The sequence below is a fragment of the Hypanus sabinus genome, chromosome 19 (genome assembly GCF_030144855.1).
Source record: "Hypanus sabinus isolate sHypSab1 chromosome 19, sHypSab1.hap1, whole genome shotgun sequence".
NCBI classification, from domain to species: Eukaryota; Metazoa; Chordata; class Chondrichthyes; order Myliobatiformes; family Dasyatidae; genus Hypanus; species Hypanus sabinus.
In genome coordinates, this window is record NC_082724.1 from 71,835,967 (window position 1) to 71,852,977 (window position 17,011).

Genomic DNA, 17,011 nt, shown 5'->3' on the forward strand with positions numbered 1-17,011 from the left:
ACATCCCACCCTGCAAAAACTCATTTCAGGGAGATAGCACCCCCACCCTCTGCAACCCATATCCCTCCCCACCGTTGACCTCCAAGGGTTTATGTATACAGAACATTTGACTATGAAAGAACACAACAGTTTATTTGATCACATATTGAAAATGTTTACACACACACACACACATATATATATTCCTTGTTTTATATATATGTTTGTGTGTGTTTATATATATGATGCAGCTCCATAAAACTCTGGACGTACAAAAAAGCTGGATGAACTCAGCAGGTCGGGCAGCATCCATTGAAAGAATTAGTCAACATTTCGGGTCGTGACCCTTTGTCAGGTCTATAAAACTCTGATTAGGCCACACTTGGAGTACTGTGTCCAGTTCTGGTCGCCTCACTATAGGAAGGATGTGGAAGCATTGGAAAGAGTACAGAGGAGATTTACCAGGACGCTGCCTGGTTTAGAGAGTATGCATTATGACCAGAGGTTAAGGGAGCTAGGGTTTTACTCTTTGGAGAGAAGGAGGATGAGAGGAGATATGATAGAGGTAAACACGATATTAAGAGGAATAGATAGAGTGGACAGCCAGTGCCTCTTCCCAGGGCACCACTGCTGAATACAAAAGGACATGGCTTTAAGGTAAGGGGTGGGAAGTTCAAGAAGGATATTAAAGGAAGGTTTTTCACTCAGAGAGTGGTTGGTGCATGGAATGCACTGCTCGACTCAGTGGTGGAGGCAGATACACTAGTGAAGTTTAAGAGACTACTGGACAAATCCATGGAAGAATTTAAGGTGGGGGGATAAATAAGAGGCAGGGTTTAAGGGTCAGCACCACTGTGGGCCAAAGAGCCTGTACTGTGCTGTACTACTCTATGATATATATATATATATTCCTTGTTGAGTATTTTGTTGGCAGTCTCAATGCTAATAGCTAAATGCTGATGCAAATAGCTTTTCTATTTCTTTTTCAAACTTTCCTTATACTCTGATGTGGCTTGCTTGGCAGATTTGAGCATTTTGCTGGAAGTCTCAACCTCACAGCAGTCTGCGTCAATGAATTTGTTAATTTTGCAAGACATCAGATTCACAAGTGTTTGTGAGACAGCTGTGAATATTGTCTTATGCAAAAAAATGTGACATTAAAATATGTACTTACATTATCATGGAGTCATTTTTTAAATTCTATTACAACTTTAAGCAAGTCTACAGGGAGTTCGTCCTCATCATGTCGGACATCAATAGAGTAGCTCCGTAGCAGCTGGCCAGCTAGTTTAAATACCGTTAGATATGCTAATGAACGAATGACACCTGTTAAACTCACCTCTTTTACAGTCATTTAACCCAACATGGGCAATAGAAAAGTCACTGTTGCAAACAGTGCAGTGAGCAACACTGTTATTTTTGACCCCTATTAGGCAGGGGTACACTTTAGTCTGGGGTGAAGTACATTTTATATTTTCTTTTTTTGGAACACTCTGCAATGGTGCTGTAGGACACTAAACTGAACTGATGGACAATGAAAGAGAGAGAGGCATCAACTGTAAAGCTCGCCCACTGAGAAAACTGATAGGTCTACTTAGCACAAAGAGAGACCAATCAGGATGCTCTCTCTGTCATTCATTCTCTCTCCCTCCCTCCCTCTCTCCCTCTCCCCCCTTATAGAAACATAGAAAATAGGTGCAGGAGTAGGCTATTCAGCCCTTCGAGCCTACACCGCCATTCACTGTGATCATGGCTGATCATCCAACTCAGAACCCTGTACCTGCTTTCTCTCCATACTTTCTGATCCCTTTAGCCACAAGGGCCATATCTAACTTCCTCTTAAATATAGCCAATGAACCGGCCTCAACTGTTATCTGTGGCAGAGAATCCCACAGATTCACCACTCTGTGTGAAGAAGTTTTTCGTCATCTCGGTCCTAAAAGGCTTCCCCAACATTGGAAACAATCTTCCTGCATCTAGCCTGTCCAATCCCTTTAGAATTTTATATGTTTCAATAAGATCCCCCCTCAATCTTCTAAATTCCAGTGAGCATAAGCCTAGTCGATCCAGTCTTTCTTCATATGAAAGTCTTGCCATCCCAGGAATCAATCTGGTGAACCTTCTCTGTACTCCCTCTATGGCAAGAATGTCTTTCCTCAGATTAGGGGACCAAAACTGCACACAATATTCTAGGTGCGGTCTCACCAAGGCCTTATACAACTGCAGTAGAACCTCACTGCTCCTGTACTCAAATCCTTTTGCTATGAATGCCAACATACCATTTGCCTTTTTCACTGCCTGCTGTACCTGTATGCCCACCTTCAATGACTGGTGTACAATGACACCCAGGTCTCGTTGCATCTCCCCTTTTCCTAATCGGCCACTGTTCAGATAATAATCTGTTTCCCTGTTCTTGTAACCAAAGTGGATAAACTCACATTTATCCACATTAAATTGCATCTGCCATGAATTTGCCCACTCACCTAACCTATTTAAGTCACCCTGCATCCTCTTAGCATCCTCCTCACAGCTAACACCGCCGCCCAGCTTCATGTCATCTGCAAACTTGGAGATGCTGCATTTAATTCCCTTGTCTAAATCATTAATATATATTGCAAACAACTGGGGTCCCAGCACTGAGCCTTGCGGTACCCCACTAGTCACTGCCTGCCATTCTGAAAAGGTCCTGTTTACTCCCACTCTTTGCTTCCTGTCTGCCAACCAATTCTCTATCCACATCAATACCATACCCCCAATGCCGTGTGCTTTAAGTTTGCACACTAATCTCCTGTGTGGGACCTTGTCAAAAGCCTTTTGAAAATCTAAAAATACCACATCCACTGGCTCTCCCCTATCCACTCTCCTAGTTACATCTTCAAAAAATTCTATAAGATTCGTCAGACATAATTTTCCTTTCACAAATCCATGCTGACTTTGTCCGATGATTTCACCTCTTTCCAAATGTGCTGTTATCACATCTTTGATAACTGATTCTAGCATTTTCCCCACCACCGATGTCAGACTAACCAGTCTATAATTCCCCCAGTTTCACTCTCCCTCCTTTTTTAAAAAGTGGGGTTACATTAGCCACCCTCCAATCCTCAGGAACTAATCCAGAATCTAAGGAGTTTTGAAAAATTATTACTAGTGCATCCACTATTTCTTGCGCTACTTCCTTAAGCACTCTGGGATGCAGACCATCTGGCTCTGGGGATTTATTTGCCTTTAATCTCTTCAATTTATCTAACACCACTTCCCTACTAACAGGAAACCCTTGCAAAAAAACCCGAGCAGGAAACCCTTGCTCGCTCTCAAAAAATCGATTTCTGAGATATTGTATGTAATTTGCGGGCATCAGGGAGCTGCTATCAATATGTGGGAGACTCCCAGAACTGGGAGAAGTGGGATGTCTGTATTGAGGAGGCAGGTTGTAGACTGCAGGAAACCACCACAAATAAGATAATCAGATAATGAATTTGAAGATGATAGAGGGCAACCCGTTTTGATGCAGTGTATTTAGATTTTAAAAGGGTATTTGACAAACTGCCATTTAAGAGAATGTGCAGAACATAATAACTGGTAGAAGTGTGTTAGTATGGACTGACAACATGTACATTAGAATTGCCGGATCATTTTAAGGCTGGACCACCCTGTGGATCTATTCTTGGCCTTCAGTTACTGCTTATCTGTTTATGCTAATGATTTGGAGAAGTGAAAAAAATGTAAAATTTCAAGTTTGCCAAAGATGTGAAAATAGGTGGAAGGGTGTACTATGATGAAGGCAATGAGATTCTGTTACAGGACGTAGATTAAGTGCAAATTGGTAAATTAGTTTATTATTGTACTGAGAACAGGCTGTTCACTTCTAGGAATTTGAAGCTCTCAGCCCCCCTGACTTTAGCGCCATTGATGTAAACAGGAGGCCATGCACTGCCCCTTCTTCCTGAAGTCAATGACCAACTCCTTTATTTTGTTGTCATTGAAAGAAATGTTATTGCCATTGCACCATGTTACTAGGCTCTCTATCTCTGTCCTGTATTCTCTGGCTCATTATTATTTAAGATACGGTCCACTATAGTGGTATCATCTACAAACTTGTTAAGTGGAGTTAGAGCAGAATCTGACTTCACCGTCATGAGTGTACAGGGAATAGAATAGGGGGCTGAGGGCACAACATAGTGTGGCACCAATGCTGAGGATAATTGTGGCAAAGGTGTTTCTGCCTATCTTTATTGATTGTAGTCTGTTCCAAGAGTTTGAAAGTGAGTTTGCATGGAACTATAGTACTGAAGGCAGAGTTGTAGTCCATAAGCAATAGGCTAACATAGATGTCATTACTGTGCAGATGATCCAGAGTTGAGTGTAGGGCCAGAAAGATGGCATTTGCCATAGACCTGTTTTGGAGGTAGATGAATTGCAGTGGGTAAATACTGACTGGGAGTTCATACTTGCCATGACCAGCTTCTCAAAGCACTTGATGATAGTGTGTGAGTATCATGACCACCAGAGAGTCATTAAGACACATTACCTTGCTTATCTGAGGAACTGGGATTCTAGTGGTCTTAAAGCAGATGGGGACCTTAGAAGCAGGTAAAGGTTCAAAATACCTGCAAATACCACTGCTGGCTGATCTGCAAAGTATTAGAGCGAGCCAGAGATGTCAACCGGCCTTGCAGCTTCCACAAGTTCACTTTCTGAAAGACAAGTTTTATGTCTACAACAGTGACTGTGTGGTCAGGTGCACTGGAAGCAGTCAAGATGGGTGGTGACATTCTAATTCCTTTCTGTTTTCGACTTGGACTTTGTTTTATACTCCATTATAGCTTTGGAACTTAATTTTAGAGTAGTATTGCCTTTTGGCATCCCTGATAGGTTTTCAGAGGTCATGTCTTGATTTCTTGTAAAGGCCAAGGTCATCTGATTTGAATGCTGCAATTCTAGACTTCAGTGAGGAATTGATCTTCCAGTTCATCTGTGATCTCCAGTTTGGGAACACCTGGATTATCTTCGTTGGTACACAGTCATCAACACACTTGCTGATCAAGGCCATGACAATGGTGACAGACTCATCTAGGCTGGCTGCTCAATCTTTCAATGTGGACCACTCCACCAATTCAAAACAGTCATAGAAGCTTATCTATTTCCTCAGACCAGCAATGTAAGACTTCATGTTCAGGATTCTCATGTCTCATCTTCTTCTTGCATGCAGAGAGAAGAAGCACAACTTGGTGGTCTGATTTACCAGTGTAGAAGGAGGGGGGAGATGAGTCGGTGTTTGGGTGAAAACCTGATTAACGGAGCTTTAATGTGAGGAAGCATGGTTATATACTTTGATAAGAAAAGTCAAAAGGAGAGAGGCTATAAATTAGTGAAGATCAGGGGTATCTAGGTATTCAATCTCTTGTATCAGAAAAAGTTAGTATGCAGGTCCAACAAGTAATTAAGAAAGCAAATGGCACATTGACCTTAATTTTAAAATGCTTGCAATTTAAGAATAAGAAAGTTCTGTTAACATTGTAAAAACACAAAATGCTGGAAAACTCAGCAGGCCGGACAGCATCTATGGGAGGAGGTAGTGACAACGTTTCGGGCCGAAACCCTTCATCATCTGTTACCATTGTACAAGGTGTTGGTTAAGACACACCTTGAATGATGCATACCTAGAAGTATCATTGGAAGCTATTCAAAGGAGATTTGCCAGGTTAATTTCTGGAATGAGAGGATTATACAATCAAGAACAGCTAGACTATTTTGGGTTGTTCAGAATCAGAAGGGGTGATTTTATACAAACAAGGTGCTCAGGTGGCTTGACATGGTTGATGTTGACATGTTTTCACTAGTGAGAGAATGATGAAAAAGGCATTGCAGCTACTATATAACTGAGGTTTTCTGTATCAGAGGGCAGAAAATCTCTGGAATTATCTATCTCAGGTCGGATCATTAAATATATTTAAGATGGAGAGAGAACTATTAGAAAGACTGAACAATTAAGAATTATGAGGAACTGGCACAGAAGAAGAGTCGATGCTGGCATAGATCAGTTATGATCATATTGAGCAGCAGGGCAGGCTCGAAGGATCAAGGAACCTACTGTTCCTATTTTGTCATGTTTGTTAAAGATTGCTTGACAGGGAGAACAGCTGGTTGAAAAACTTTACACGTTTGTCTTCATAAGATGAGACATGGAATTCAAGAGCATAGTATGACTAATTAAAATATTAGGTCATAATTACCGTATGGTACTAGTGGAGATATATGTACTCATCACATTTAAAAGGAAGTGTATCTACAATGCTTCATTCCAAGGGACAAGGATTTGGCATTAACTCCTTTTTGTATAGAATGAATGTGGTGGTGCAAATGGCCTTCTTTCTGTGTCAAATATTTCCAAGTTTCCATGGTTTATTTTAAAAGATGCCTAGAATCAGTCATCAGAAACTTAAGTCATAGATCTCAGTATGGATTGCAGAAATGATCCTCTATTTCAAAGCCTGGTTTTTGATGAACTATATTTTATATCCAGTGAATACTTCAGATAGACTGTAACCATAGTAACAGCATATGGAAGAAATATGAACTGTATTGTAATCTGTATTGCAACAAACCACATTTGTAAAACTAGAAAAACAGAAGTTTTATTTCATGCTGCTGCATATGTAACATATTAATTTATATTTTGGCTTGAACCCTATGTTCTAGTTATATGATATTGATTTATCTATGAAAACTAATATGTTACATTAAGGAATTTTTTTTATGTCTTAATGTGAATTGAAGAAAAGTCAACAAGCAGGGTGTATATTTGGTAGTTGATGCACCGCTATCCATTTTACAGCTGAAGTTAAAAGTTATGGCCTTAATTACTAACATAGAGTCAAACACGTAACTAAAGACTTAGACTCAAACAACTGAATTCTACATATCTTTATAATAGAGATAGGGTAAGTTGTAACTGCCTCACAATGTACAGAAATTTAAATTAAAGTTCTAGCTTTTTTATGTACATTTATATGGGCTGTTGATATCCAATTGTTATGTTGACAAGGGACTAAAAATAACTATTATATGAAAATCCAAGTTCAGTTGTTACAGATGTTAACGAAGATCCTGAAGACAGCTGAAACCCTGACAATCAGTTTAGTATTGGATATATAGTTTAAAAATAATTTTGTAAATGCATGATTACAAATTACTTAATTGATTGATTCAAGACACGCACCTGACATTTCAAGAACAGCTTCTTCCCATCCACCGTCAGATTTCTGAATGGACAACTACCTCATTTTTTACTCTCTGTTTGCACCACTTATTTAATTTGTGTTTATATTATTTCTTATTGTAATTTATAGTTTTAATTATTATATATATTGCAATGTACTGCTGCCACAAAACAACAAATTTCACAAGATATGCCAGTGATATTAAAAGTCATCCTGATTTTTTTGGGTATATTTTAGCTGTGTAATATAATCATATAGCCACTAGATGGGGCACTAATGTGATAAACATGATTCCTAAGATCAGGAACATCACGCCCAAAGAAATGGGAAATCACTTCTGGTAACCTGATCACTTAAATTAAAGAATGCCAGATACAGTTGCTAAACCAGGAATTATACACTCAGAACACACACTCTGTGGCCACTTTATTAGGTACACCCATGCACCTGCTCATTAATGCAAGTATCTAATCAGCCATTGATGTGGCAGCAATTCAGTGCATGAAGCATGGTCAAGAGGTTCAGGTGTTGTTCAGACCAAACATTAGAATGGGAAAGAAATATAATCTAAGTGACATAAAACCATGGAATAATTGTTGTGCCAGACAGGGTGGTTTGAGTGTCTGAGAAACTGCTGGTCTTCTGGGATTTTCATGCACAACAGTCCTAGAGAATGGTGCAAAAAGTGAAAAAAGTTCAGTGAGCAGTAGTTTAAGCAAAGCAAAAACCCCTTGTTAATGAGAACGGTCAGAGGAGAATAGCCAGACTGGTTCAAGCTGATAGTAACTCAAATATCCACAGATTGCAAAAGGGTGTGGAGAAGAGCATCTCTGAACACACAACATACGAGACGTTGATGTGGATGGGCTACAGCAGCAGAAGACCTCACCAGGTTCCACTCCTGAACCTAATAAAGTGGCCAATGATACATTGAAAGATGATACTTAATATTATTCAGATAGATAATTATATTTTTATATACTTATATTTTCTTGAAATCTTACTAATTGAGATACACAGCAGTGATTTCCCGTTGGTGACCCAGAAATGATACTCATTTCCGACACCCCATGCTCATTAAAACTTCTAGACATTTTAAAGCACTATCTTTTCTTTGAATGAATGTAGAATTGTGCATTATTTTAACTTATTATTTTTCTCATTGTTTAGTACAAGAAAACATAAACACACACTATGAAACAATAGTGAGTGCTTTGGAAGCAAAAAGCAGTAGAGAGAAAATTCTAGAAATGGATAAAAGACTTGTGGCTGTAAGTTTAATTTTTGGTTTGTAATACAAAGAAACATTCTCTAATTTGAAACTAGTCTATAAATTATTTTATGTACACATTGCTAATGCTACTGATAACTTTTCATTGTTTTTATAAAGTAGTTCTTGTTTTATTTTTGTTTTGAACCTGGTCTTTAACATTGTCGTAAACTGGAACTGGAAAAATCAAGATTTATTTCTACTACCAACTTATCAGACTATAAATCATAGCAGTAGAATTAGGGTATTTAGCTCATTGAGTCTGCTCTGTTATTCCATCATGGCTGATTTATAATCCCTTTCAATCCCATTCTTCTTCCTTCTTGCCATAACCTTCGATGCCCTTATTAATTAAGAACCTATCAACTTTTGCTTTAAATAAGCCAAATGAACTGGCCTGCACAGTTTGCTCCAGCATTGAATTTCACAGATTTATCACCATCTGGCCAAAGAAATTCATCCTCATCTTTGCGTCCTTCAATTGTGAGGCAGTGCCCTTTGGTCCCAGACCCCCCACTACATGTAACAAACTCTCCACATCTGCTCTACCTAGGCCTTTCAATATTCAATAGGTTTCAGTGAGATTTCCCATCATTCTTCTAAACTCCAGTGAGTACAATCCCAGAGCCATCAAATGCTCTTCAAACATTACCACTGTCCTTCCTGGGATCATTCTCGTGAACCTCCAATACCTGCATATCTTTTCTTAGAAAAGGTGCACATAACTGTTAACTCTATTCTAAGTTTAGTCTGACCAGTTGTCTTAAAAAACACTCAGCATTACATCCTTGCTTTTGATTTCTCGTTCCCTCAAAATGCTACCATTGCATTTGCCTTCCTTACAAATGACTTAACCTGCAAGTTAACCTTTAGGGAATCCTGCACGAGTCCTTTTGCACCTCTGATCTTTCAGAACCTGGGGTATAGTCCATCTGATCCAGCTGACTTATCTAGTTTCAGACTTTTCAGTTCCCCAGGCTCCTTCTTAGTAATAGCAACAACACTCACTTCTGCTCCTGACACTCTCACATTTCTGGCATTCTGCTTGTGTTTTTCACAGTGAAGACTGACGTTTCTTTGTCCCCCATTATTACCTCTCCAGCATCATTTTCCAGTTGTCCAATATCCACTCCCGCATCTCTTTTTCTCTTTATATATTTGTAAAAACTTATGGTATCCTCTTGTATATTATTGGCTAGCTTACCTTTATATTTCATCTTTTCTGTCTTTATGTTTTTTTAGTTGCCTTCTGTTAGTTTTTAAAAAGCTTTCCAATCCTCTACCTTCCCATTAAGTGTTGCTATATTATATGCACACTCTCTTTTTCTTTTATATTGCCTTTTACTTCCCTTATCAGTACAGTTGCCTCATCTTCCCTTTAGAATACTTCTTCATCTTTGGGATGCAAATTTCCTCCCTCATGCCTTTGTAATTCCCTTTACTCCACTGTAATACTGATACATCTGACTTCAGCTTCTCCTTCTCTAACTGCTGGGAGGGTTCTGTCATATTATAATCACTGCCTCCCAAGTGTTCCTTTACCTTACGCTCCCAAATCAAATCTGGTTCACCTTCAAAGTTGCAGCTCCCCGAGTAGACTCAACCACTGGCTGTGTTAGAAAGTCATCTCTAGGCATTCTCCATATTCCCTCTGTTGGGATCCAGCACCAACTGATTTTCCTAATCTATCTGCAAATTGAAATCCCTCATGATTATCGCAACATTGGCGTTTTCACATTGCTTTGAAAGTTTCTGAGAAATTAGTTAAAGAAATAATTACGTCTAGTCATTACAAAAATATTAATGATATTAGATTTGAAAAAAGCAATGCCTAATTCCAATGAAACCACCAGTGAATATTAAAAAAGTGTTAATGCTACCTATTCTGTTTATTATATTGATTCACAACCTGACATTTCCAGTAGCAAAGGGAAACTCTTGAAATTTTTAAACCAATTCTTTGTACTATAAAGGATAGTATTGTTAACCAGAAAGAATGACAATCAGTGAACGGGAATGGATCTAACCATGTTGTGAGACTGTCCTGGTGGTGGCCGTTCCGTGAACTGTTTGATGAACTGATTCTTACTCTGGACTAACTTAATCAGTGCAATTGAATGTGGACACAAGGAGTTTCAGCTAATAATCTGCTAAACCTGAGACCATTCTCTGATAGGCTGCTTATTATGTAAAATGGGAGGCTTGAAGAAGCCGAGTGTGATCTAGAAAAAGCAGGATCTCCCAGTTGCAACCCATTTCAATTCTACTTCTCATTCCCATTCCAACATGTCAGTCCATGGCCTCCTGTACTGCCGCAATGAGGCCACTCTCAGGTTGGAGCAGCAATACCTTATATTCTGTCTGCATAATCTCCAGCCTGTTGGCATGAATATTGATTTCTCAAACTTCCAGTTCTTGCCCCCCCCCCACCATTCCCCAGTCCTGTTTCCATCTCTTACCTTATCTCCCTACCTGCCCATCACCTCACTCTATTGCTCCTCCTCCTTCCTTTTCTTCCATGTCTTCTGTCCTGACTTAACAAATTCCCCCTTCTCCAGCTCCCCCTTCTCTCTTTCACTAATCAACTTTCCAGCTCTTTACTTCACCCCCTGCACCAGTTTCAATCATCACCTACTACCTTGTACTTCTTCCTCCCCTTTCGCCACCTTCTTAATCTAACATCTCTTTTGTTCCAGTCCTGATGAAGGTCTCAACCTGAAACGTTGACTGTTTGCTTTTTCTATAGCTGCTGCATAAGATATAGAAGCAGAATTAGGCATCTGGCCCAACGAGTCTGCTCCGCCATTCAATCATGGCTGATCCTTTTTTTTCTCCTCCTAAACCCCAATTACCACCCTTCTCCCTGTAACCTTTGATGCCATGTCCAATCAAGAACCTATCAATCTCTGCCTTAAATACACCCATTGACCTGGCCTCCACAGCTGCATGTGGCAACAAATTCACCACCTTTTGGCTAAAGAAATTTCTCCACATCTCTATTTGAAGGGCACTCCTCTATCCTGAGGATGTGCCCTCTTGTCCTAGATTCTCCAGCCATGGGAAACATCCTTTCCACATCTGCTCTATTTAGGCCTTTCACCATTTGAAAGGTTTCGATGAAATCCCCTCTCACTCTTCTAAATTTCAGTGAGTACAGACCCAGAGCCATCAAACACTCATCATATGATAACCCTTTCATTCCTGGAATCATCCTGGTAAACCTCCTCTGAATCCTCTCCAATGCCAGCTCATCTGTTATAAGATGAGGGGCCAAAAACTGTTCAAAATACTCAAGGTGAGGCTCACCAGTGCCTTATAAAGTCTCAGCATCACATCCTTGCTCTTGTATTCTAGACCTCTTGAAATTAATGCTAACATGGCATTTGCCTTCCTCACCACCGACTCAGCCTGTAAGATAATCTTCAAGGACTTCCAAGTCCCTTTGCATCTCAGATTCCTGGATTTTCTCACTGTTTAGAAAATAGTCCGCACATTTATTTCCAACTACCAAAGCATATGACCATGCATTTTCCAACATTGTATTTGATTTGCCACTTCCTTGCCCATTCTCCTAATCTGTCTTCGTCCTTATGCATCCTACCAGTTTCCTCAATACTATCTGCCCCTCCACCAATCTTCTTATCATCTGCAAACTTTGCAATAAAGCCATGTATTCATTCATCTAAAACATTTATATACAACATAAAAAGAAGTGGCCCCAACAATGACTGCTGCGGAACACCAATATTCACTTGCAGCCAACCAGAAAAGGATTCTTTTATTCCCATTTGCCGCCTCCTACCAATCGGTCAATGCTCTAACCGTGTTAGTAACTTTCCTGTAATACCATGGGCTCTTAACTTGGTGAGCAGCGTCATGTGTGGCACCTTGTCAAAAGCCTTCTGACAGTCCAAATATACAACATCCACTGCATCCCCTTTATCTATCCCACTGCAGATTTTCTTGTGTTTGTGAATCTGTGATCTTGTTGCCCATTGTCTGGGTGACCTGATTTGAACCAGTCAGAAAATAATAGATCAAAGGAAGTAAGTTAAGGCACAAAGTTGTAGGCGAAGGCTTTAAAAACAATATTGCTTGTAGCCCTGGGCTACATTCAATGAAAACTAGCACAGGTTGGTCAGATGACCTTGAGCCAACAAAACTAAAACATCAGAGACTGATCTGATAAGGAAAGGAATAAAAATGAAAATTTTGGGAGCACAGGCAGTAACAACTCTCCTAAGACTAACCATGGTGGATGTGCAAAACCCCATGTTGGATACGTGGTGATTAGATCAGGAACACGAGGAACACCTAGTCAGTATAATGGGTCAAAGAGACTGTTTCTATGACATGCTTCTTTACGTTGTGACTATATGTGCAAGGCAAAGTGCTGGCATTTTTGGGCTGAGTTTTGAAACTAGCAAACACATTCCAATTTGAAGAGTTGTAAAACATAACTGAATTTTGATATATGTCCATTCCAATATATAAAAATGAATTTTATAGGATTTCTACAAAAAGGTGCTTGATGCCTACCATAGACTTGGAGGCCTGTTTCCATACTTTATGACCATGACGTTAATAACATAGATAAGAATATTTAGTCTTAAACATGGAACCTTTAACGGAATGGCATTAAACATAATGTCTGGTTTCATTCAAGCACACAAGTTGTTATTCATGCTGATGCTGTACATACCAAATTTTAGCTGGAAGAAACTCAAATTTAGGCTTGTACCTTTGAATTTCAGTGTTTGAAAATTTAATTTTGGGGACCTGAACTTTTTGAATTGTGAACTTACAATGTGCTTTCTTTTCTCTTTGTAGAAGGAGATGGAAATGAGTAATGTTAAAACTCAACTACAGTCAGTGCAGGAGTGTTTGGATGGAATGAAACACTCACAATGTCAACAACATCAGAAAATGTGTGAGCAGTTCAGCTGGTTTAAAGACCACTTTAAGTTTACTGAAATCCTATCTGAGCTTCATAAACTTACTTCTACTACAAATCCTATCATCCAAGTACAGAATAATATGACACAAACAACTCCAAGTACAAGTAGCCTCTGCATTGTTAGCAAGAGAGAAGCTTATTATAGAAGTACAGAAGATTGTAGAACATCATCCCAACATCAGCCTACACTAATAGACAATTATCAGCTTCATGACACCAAAGCTGTGTGTACAGACATATTACCAGATGGTCATCTTAATGTTTACCAGAACATTTTATCAGAGAGCCCTAGACCAAGGCCATGTGATTCTGTTCCCAAAAAAATCACTGCATCTTCAGATTGTGAAGGCAGAAATGAAGACACTTCTACATATTCCACTGCAATTAACTCAAATCACATAACATCTGTACATCCTGTCAGTGTGACAAATGGGCTATTTTCCCAAGCATTTATCCCTGGTGGTGTCAAATTGGCTGAAGGCCAGAATGACTTGAAGAGCAATTCTACCCCTTTTCATAAAATGCATAACAATAAAGAAAACAAATGGGGTATTGTTTCCTTCAGTCCAAGTTTAAAACATAATGATGCTCATACCAGGTGGCCAAACACAACCATGAAGAATAGAACCACTTTTGGCAGTGCTGTGACGTGCAAAAAGATTGGGATCAGAAGATGCCCCACTAAAAGAAGAAACTGCATTCCACTCAATAAGGAAAAGGACAAGCCCATCAAAGCATCAAATAAGTCAAACAGGATTAATGTCAATTTGAAAAAAGCTACTTTGACTGAACTAAAGATTACATCAGCTAGACCAAAGCAGTCAAATGGTAGCGAAAAGAGTATCTTTGGCAAGGCATCTTCTGAAAAGCGAAGATACCCACTAGAAGGACAGCATGTGAAAGATGAGATCTCGCTGGAACAAGTGAAGAAAAGAAATTACTCACAGCAGCAGAAAGGAAAGAAGGAGATTCCTAAACTAGTGAAGAGAAATCTTTCATGGAAACCTCCAAGCTCTTTTCAAGAGGGCTTTCTGCAGAATGGTATGGAATCTGACCATGTGTTTCAGTCATGGTTTAGTCCTTTAACTCCAACTCTAAGTCATGAGGGGTACTATGATAGTCCAACAAACACTGTACTTGGAAGAGAAGCACAGAATAAAACACATCTTAACTTTTTTGACAGCAGTGAAGAATCTGATTAGGATGTAATTACACTGTGTTTCATCAAATTTCTTTAAAAAATGGAGACAAAGTGGAAAAAAATGATATGAAAATGAAAATACTACCAATTTTTAAAAGCAAAACTTATATCATTTTGCTTACATTTATGCGTAACACATGCCTTCAGTTTATGTTGATTCGATTAATGTAAAAATTAATGCATTGAAGCTGGTGTTTCTTAACCATTGTTTAAAACTACAGTGTCTTCATTGACATTCATAACATTGATATTTTACCTTTTCTGTGAAGCCGTTGATAGTTAATTAGAAATTCTTACGATCTTTTAAATTTTTAAATTTTCTTTATTCTGTCAGCTTTGAAAGACCTGACATTTTTATACCCATCATTTTATTTAGATACCTTAAATGTTAGACTATAGAGTTACAGTACATTCACAGATACTTTTCCTGTGCAGTTTTTAATCTACACTTGTCTTTGTTACATTCTCTCCTGCATTGTTCTTTTTAATTGCATAGGCACTCTATATTTCACAGCTGTCAAATCTGCTTCCATTGTAATGTGCTGTAGTCTGTGAAAGGAAACTTGTGGATCTGAAATGTAAACCAATGTATCTGTATCTGACTCTTGTGTTTAAAAATAATAAACATCCATTTGTATTATGCAAAGAAATTAAGAAAATTCTGATTGTAAGACTTATTAAACAATTGGTAATTCTTTATGTAAGTTCTTATCACCTGGAAGGGTCTTAGTCATATTTGTAATGATCTTGTTTTGACAGCTATTTCCAATTTATAAAATTTGTTCTCTTAACATGGAGAGTTTTTATTGACTTTCCATTGTTGCTATTCACTTAAGGGTACAGAGTGTACAGGATCAGTGAAAACTTGAAAAATGCATTATCCTTCCAAGATTTCAGTGTAAATGAGATATTACTGCCAAGGGCAAAATGCTGTAAAAACAGTGCAGAAGTTAAAGAATCATGAACAAAAATTGATTCATATCAGAGATCAACAAAATGGAAATCAATGGGTAACATCGTAATCTTGGTAGCAAAGCCAAACTCCAGAAGTGTGTTAAGAGTAACTCCTGTTGATAGGAAGGCCGCATTTGAGCAAGAGTGATTTTTCATTGGCCTTGCTAAAGCTGAAATTGAGATGAAAATCATCCAAGGTTGGAGTCATATTTTGCCCAAAAGGAATAACTTGTGGGGCCTAACACCTCAGAATGACACACATCTCAGTAGGATTTCCTCAGTGTCCTGGACACAGTCATGTTTTGCTGGCTCATCAATGGCCCTTTTTCCTTCATTGGGTGATGCCCACACTATATTGAGCCCATTTGCAATTCCTCAGAAAATTAAACAGTTGTAGATTGCATACAAGAAAACAATGATATTCCGGTAAAGTGACCAGTACTAAGTAATATTACGTCCTAATATTTATTCCCTTCATTACTGGAGCATTGAATACCATATACATATCTGTGCATAGTCTACTCTGATAACAATTTCCTAAATCACCATCCAGTAGGAACACCACCACGTGCAGATTTCCATCAAAGTCAAGCAGCATCCTGACTTGGAAATACATTGCTAGACTTTAATTGTACATGGAGTTCCTTATCAAACAGCACTGTGGGAGTCTTCAAAAGAAAGACTGCTGAGCTTCAAGAAGTGGCTTATCACCATCTTCTAAAGGGCAAATTAAGATGAGTACTAACTGCTGACTTTGACAGAGGAGCATGCATTCCAATAAGCAAATAAAGAGAATGAAAGTTTGCCTAATAAGTCAGTTGAAGGGACTCCTGACCTACAGTTACCTCCTCACGATGAGCAATGAAGCAGTTTTGCAACTTCATTATTTATGATCATCTCTTCTGCCTAAATGGTTGCATGCTATGACTTTAATCCATTGATCTGAACTGACAGAACATTGCAGGCCAAGTAGTGCAACTTCCCAGTAAAACAGAAATTTTCGGAGTGGAATCTCTTCCCTCCATTGTCACAATAAGTAATACAAAGTTAATACATCAAGATAAAGCCCAGGAATACCTGTACTGAGAAGACTATAATGCAGTATTCAACAGTTTTTTTTGCTCCTGTATATGACTTCTAGTGACACAAGACTGGTATTAGATTCCCTAGTAGAGAAAACACATTTACATCAATGACTGAATTCAAATACAGTTCGTTGTGGTAACTTTTTATCATCCTAATCCTCTAATTTTCCAGCTATAGGCTACACTGGATAAACAACGAACGAGTTACATGTTTTCAAGATCAACTTTAAACTTAACAAGCTGAGGCAGCTACAACAAAAAGATCACACATCATGTTTCATTATGCTTGCAAGGCATATGAATGAGTGCTTTGATTAACTTTTAACATTCTGGTGAAGATTCTTG

The 17,011-nt window shown here is 38.8% G+C and overlaps 1 protein-coding gene across 4 annotated transcripts in view; it reads left to right on the forward strand.

Annotated features, from left to right (window-relative positions):
- Window positions 1-15,314, forward strand: part of LOC132378042 (uncharacterized) — a 42,603-nt gene extending 27,289 nt beyond the window's left edge. For all 4 annotated transcript variants that reach the window (XM_059944684.1, XM_059944685.1, XM_059944683.1 and 1 more), the window contains exons 7-8: window positions 8,370-8,470; window positions 13,300-15,314. In XM_059944684.1, the coding sequence (XP_059800667.1) occupies window positions 8,370-8,470; window positions 13,300-14,628 (1,430 nt within the window). In that variant the 3' untranslated portion in view covers window positions 14,629-15,314. The remainder of the gene's footprint in view (window positions 1-8,369; window positions 8,471-13,299) is intronic.
- The last annotated feature ends 1,697 nt before the right edge of the window (window positions 15,315-17,011 follow it).